Here is a 5,844-nt window from a genome sequence, read left to right as displayed (position 1 = left end):
TCTAATGTACGTCTAGCAGTTTTGCATGTGTCTCTTTCTAAACTTTTCATGTTCGTCACCTTAGTGTAACTTCAATTTCTCTGTTATTCGCATTTGTGCATGTTTCTTAGACTACTGTACTATCTTGGTTTATTCAAGAGGATACAACCATTGTTCCAGTAATCGATCACACGAGTGCTCTTACAAAGTGCTACTCCCTCCGTTCCACAATGTAGCGCATATAGATTTTTCTAAAAGTCCAACTTTATAAACTTTGACCAAGTTTGTAGAGAAAATCATATACATCTAGAATACCAAATACATGTGCTTAGATACATCACAAGACATACTTTTATATTATATACATTTGGTATTGTAGATATAAATAGTTTTCTCTATAAACTTGGTCAAAGTTTATAAAGTTTGACTTTGTAGAAAATCTATATGCGCTACATTATGGAACGGAGGGAGTATTACAACAGCGCAACACGCCAATCAAACTCTACAAAGAATAGTTGTGCTACGCCCCCCTGGCCGTCCGCCCCCTGCGCTCCCCGCAAGTTGGTGCCCGCCACTCGATCAGACGTTGTCGGGCAGGTCGAAGTGCTGGACGCCGAGCACCTGCAGCGCCGAGTTCTGCACGAAGAGGACGATGCCGCACTTGGTGGCGCGGAAGTCGTCCCACAGCGGGAACTGGACGGACCCGGACACGGCCTTCCTGGCGGACGTGCCGTCGCGCACGGCGGCCACCTTCTCCAGCCGGCGCACCACGTGGTCGTTGAGCAGCGACTTGCCCTTGTTCTCGCCCCGGCCGCAGTCGGTGACCACGCCGCTCTCGTACAGCGCCACCAGCACGCTCCCGCCACCGTCCACGCGGGAGTGGAGCGCGCCCGTGAAGGACGCCTGCAGCGTGCTCGGGTTCGGCCGCTGGAACTTCACCTGCAGAGCACAGAGGGAGGCGCACGGTTCAGACTTCAGAGCACCGTCAACAATTAAGCTGGTGGGTGCATGCAGCATGCGTGCGTGCGTACGTACCTTCATGGCGGGCGAGGGGTAGCGGGGCGCGTCGCGGACGGCCTGGGCGAGCTTGTCCTGCTCGGTGCCGACGCAGTCCGCGCGGCCCTGCACGACGACCTGCGGCGTGAAGAGCGTGTCCAGCCGGAGCGCCTCCACGTACGCCTTCTGCCGCACGGTCCAGGCGCTGGACGCGAAGGGGTCCTTCCACCCGCGGTAGTCCCAGTAGTCCACGTGGAACCCCAGCACCACCATCGCTCGCTCGCCGCCGCCGGTCTCCGAGGACTCCTGCGCCAGCCGCGCCACCAGGGCGTCCGCCTCAGGCGACGCCGCGCACCCCTGCGAGGAGAAGAGCTCCACCAGCACCGGGCCCGGGGCCAGGTCCTCCACAGGCTCCGGCGCCGAGGCCGTCGCGCCGCCCCTGCCGAAGCACGCCAGGAAACGCGGCGCCATCGCTACGTCTACGTGCCTGCCTCCTTCCCGGAGCGGTAGAGATGTCAACGTGGTGGGAAAGGGAAGCGACTGCGAGTGCCAGGCCGATCGAGGCGCGCGTTTGCGTGTGCCGGGCGAGGTAAGTAGAGTGGTGGCTGGGCACTTAGGTGGGTGAAAGGGAGAGAACGTGGCGGTGGCGACGGCGACGGCAACAGGATACCAGCCTGGGACAGCACGCAGCTCCCCTTCCCGGCGCTACGTTGCGATCTGTCGGCCTCCGCCCATGTGTGCGGTGTGCCTGCCTGACTGCCCACAGCCTCTCCATTATTTCTTATGGGTGACACGGTAGCACCACTTTGCTCCACATGCATCGTCTTTTTGTGCACTACTCCTACTTTGCTCCACATGCATCTATCTTCCTTTGCGATGCGAAAAGATGACCGAACCTGCATATGCTCCCCTGTTCTAAACTGTGGATCCTTTGCTTCGTCCGGTGTGTTTTGCCGCAGCCAAGTGGAGACTGATGAGCTTCTGGTTCGCTGAAAAGTAAGAACGGTGTCGGCCCATCGGCGAGTGGTTGGGTCCGCGTATGCGCACAGCGGCTGCCCGGGGTGCAATAATTTGTTTGAGGCAAACGAGCGTCGGAACACGCCGACCTAGCTGTTTGCTGTCCATGGTGTGTGACGAGTAAATTGCATAGAAGTATCACAATTGGGGCATTGGAAGCAGATTGGTACCAAGTTTGGTAATTTTTACGTGTCAGTACCAAGTCTGGGGCTAGACGTTACAAAAAGGTCTAAATCGCGTATAAACGTGTATTGACGGTGTATCTGACCGGCGGGGCCTGCATGTCAGCTGCCGATGTGGCATTCTTTTTGCAGAAACCCCCTGCACCTCCTTCGTCCTCACAGCGGCGGGGCCTGATCTGGATCGAGGGGAGGAGCCCCTCGAGCCCGAGCTCATTCGCCTCCCGTAGCCCCCGCCCCGCCCTGGGCTCCTCCTCGCCGCGCTGCCGGCCGGCCACCGGAGCACCACCACCGGCGACCAGGACCAGGCCGTCCTCACACCCTGCCTCTCTCCTTCTCTTCCTCCTTCCATTTTTTCTTCTCTCTCTCTCACCCGAAGCTCTCTATCTTGACGCGCCGCCTTGGTTCTCGTCTTCTTGGACTCCGGCGGCCGCATAGCCCCCTCCAGCGCCCACGCCTCCTCGATCCTCGCGTCCTGCAGCGTCGCACCGCCTCCTGCAGGTCCAGCGAGGGCGGGACCCGTCGGAGGCCATCTTGCCGAGGGCGACGAGCGCGCTCCCGGGGTCCCCGAGCCTGCAGAACCGGGCGACGGCGATGCCGTAGGTGGAGGCGTCGGGCCGGCGTGGGGAGTCGGGGCGGCAGAGCCAGCGGAGCACGGAGGCGGCCTCGTGGGCGCGGCGCATCGCGAGGAGGTGGCCGAGGAGCGGGGTGGCAAGCGGGAGCGGCGAGGGGCGGACGGGGTGGTGGCGGAGCGCGGTGAGCAGGGCGAAGGCTGGGGTGGGCGTGGGGAGGGAGGCGAGGTGCTCCGCGAGCGGAGGGAACGGGAGGCGCTCCGGGGAGCCGGGCAGGAGGAGCGCCGCGGAGAGGAGGCGGCCGGCGGCGGGGACCTGGCCCTCGGAGATGAGCCGCGGGATGAGCGCGGAGATGGCGTCGAGCTCGGACGGGGAGAGGGGGGAGGGTGGCGCTTCCGTTCTGTAGAGGCCCCGAAGGAGACGGTGGAGGCCACGAGCAGAGGCCGCGGCGGTGCGAGCAGGGGCAGCTCCGGCGGTCGTGGTGATGCGAGTGGGAGCTCGGGCTCGATGGATTCTCCCCTCGATCCAGACCGGGCGCCGCTGTGCGGGGGGTTTCTGCAAAAAGAATGCCACATCGGCAGCTGACATGCAGGCCCCGCCGGTCAGATACACCGTCAATACGCGTTTATACGCGATTTAGACCTTTTTGTAACGTCTAGCCCCAGACTTGGTACTGACACGTAAAAATTACCAAACTTGGTACCAATCTGCTTCCAATGCCTCAATTGTGATACTTCTGTGCAATTTACTCGTGCGTGACAGTTTTTTTTTCTTTTCGAAATGGTTGGTGTGTCACAGTGGAGACCAATCCACAGTCTCTGTAGTTCCTGTGTACCGGCGTTTGATATTGCAGAGTTGAACGCTTGGCTTTTGACCCATGGACGGAACCCCTCTACCTGTACGTCGCCTCCAGAGATCTGGGATCAGCCTTCGCTCGCGGTGCCGGTGGGGAGTGTGGCCGTGCACCTGACGGCGCATGCGACGTTCTACCAGATCAGTGTCGCCTCTGTCGGTGTACCTGACATGTACCGTGTGCCTGTTGCGACTCCATTTAACTGGGAATTCCGCAGAGCTTGAGGTTTCAGTTATAATCTCTTAACTCATTTTTTAATCGATTACTCCCTTCGTAAAGAAATATAGGAGCGTCTAGATCACTAAAGTTTAAATCACTAAAATAGTTATCTAAATGCTCTTACATTCTTTTATAAAGGGAGTACAATATATGACTTTTTTCGTAAAATAATGACCAAACCAGCAATACAGACAGCTTAAAAAGACAACTATATTGAAGTCCCTGAATCTCGCAAAAAAGAAAATGAAGTCCCTGGAAAACGACCTCTTTGAACATCTTGATGGTGTGCTCGCAGTACATCGTCCGAGCCACCATGTCGTTGTTGATTACAAATGAGAAGTTATCAAAACCATAGTTCTACCGGACCAGTGCCCTCGAGAAGAAACCGTCACCCCTGGAAAAGTCGCAGATTTAAAAGCCAAAACTCCATTATTTCTCACAAGTCTTGCGTCTGTTAGAAATAATGGGCTAGACCCATGTACAATTTCTGAAATATCAAATTGGCCCATAAAATGACAAGTGGTGGCTCTAAAGTTTAGTCTCATCCTGGAATTTGAGGAGGTGTGAGACCTCTTTATACATTGGGTTCTCTCCACTCCACTAAGTGATGTTTGAAGAGAGAAAGAGAAGACCACACACGTGCTCGCCTGGCCTGGCCAGGCCGGGGCGAGCGGGCATGCGACATGCGTGTGAATGGTCTACCGAAATCCGGTTTGTGGCCTTGCAGGGGCACGGTTTCCTTTTGCCATGTTTTTTTTAGAGTACGCCAATGGCGTAGCTTAGCTTTATAGAAGAGAGAAAGATATGTACAAGAGTTTACATGGGAGATATCACAAGCCGGCGATCCCACCCAACCACTCCATAACACTAGGCGGACTACTCACAAAACCGTTGGACTCTTGCTACGCCCGCTAGCCTCCATAGGTGCAGCTCCTGAAAGATAAGATTGACCGTAGCATACTCATCGCAAATCACGCATGTCTGGAAAACCCTAGCGTTCCTTTGCTTCCATAACATCTAGCAAATCAACACGACGAAAGCATCGAAGCCCTTCTTGTCCGCTCTGCTGATCTGCTTGCAAGTACTCATCCACCACTGTTGTAGCTTATCATGTTGCATGGGAATCAGGTTTGGATTGATGCCAACTCTGGAGAAGCATTGGAACCAGACTTGTCTCATGAAAACACACTGAAACATGAGGTGATCCACGTTGTCCTCCTCTTGGTCACAGAAATAGCAAGGAGATACCATCTCTTGCAAACCATGCCTGAGCCTCCTATCCGAAGTCCAAATGCATATTGAATAGCCAACCACATGAAGATCTTGCAGACAAGAGGGGCTCCGTTCTTCCAAATAGCAGCTGCCGGTGGAAATCTGATTCCTCCGAGGCCGAGGCAGCTATATAGACACCCGAGTCGTGCCAAGCCCATATTGCCTTGTCTCCACTTCCTAGATTAATCTCAAACTTCATAAGGCTCTCCCAAAGGTGGATGAATTGTGCAAGCTCCTCTGTCGACAGAATCTCCGGGACGTCCTTAGTCCAATCGTGCTGGTTTAACCCCTCACTGGCCAGCCTAGTGTTGATCGTCCTCGTCTTTACCCTAGCCACGAGACCAGCGGCAATGAAGAGAATCCTTTTGCCATCGCCGATCTCCCACATCACCATGCTATTGGACGCGCACTGAACTTGCTTGTCCGGCACTAGATTCAATCCTTGCCACGGTCGGCAGTCATTCAATCTGCGTAGCCATTCCCATCTCAGCCGAAGGGCAAGGCCATGCTTACTGAGATCCATAATGCCAAGACCACCCAGCTGTTTTGGGCGACACACGCTCTGCCAAGACACCGCACACTTCCCACCACTGACAGCGTCCGTACCGGCCCAAAAGAAAGCCCTACATCCCTGATCCACTATCTCAATTGCTCACTTTGGCGCCTCAGACACAATTAAGTGGTGCGTAGGTCGAGCCCTCATCACTTGATTCACCAGTATCAACCTCCCCGGTCGAGTTACCACACCTCTTTGCCA

General features: G+C 55.8%; 1 protein-coding gene and 1 pseudogene across 1 annotated transcript; both read right to left on the bottom strand.

Annotated features, from left to right (window-relative positions):
• Positions 1-307: 307 nt before the first annotated feature.
• Positions 308-1,692, bottom strand: LOC119363334. The gene is made up of 2 exons (XM_037628673.1): positions 1,015-1,692; positions 308-918 (listed from the first exon to the last, which is right to left on the bottom strand). The coding sequence occupies exons 1-2, from the start codon at positions 1,444-1,446 to the stop codon at positions 559-561; spliced, it is 792 nt and encodes a 263-aa protein (XP_037484570.1). The 5' UTR covers positions 1,447-1,692; the 3' UTR covers positions 308-558.
• A 510-nt stretch (positions 1,693-2,202) lies between these two features.
• LOC119360821 lies at positions 2,203-3,331 on the bottom strand (annotated as a pseudogene).
• Between the last annotated feature and the right edge of the window lie 2,513 nt (positions 3,332-5,844).

The sequence above is a fragment of the Triticum dicoccoides genome, chromosome 2B, assembly GCF_002162155.2.
Source record: "Triticum dicoccoides isolate Atlit2015 ecotype Zavitan chromosome 2B, WEW_v2.0, whole genome shotgun sequence".
Lineage (NCBI taxonomy): Eukaryota > Viridiplantae > Streptophyta > Magnoliopsida > Poales > Poaceae > Triticum > Triticum dicoccoides.
The sequence above is the reverse complement of the archived record's forward strand: the minus strand, read 5'-3'. Positions and strand labels throughout refer to the sequence as shown.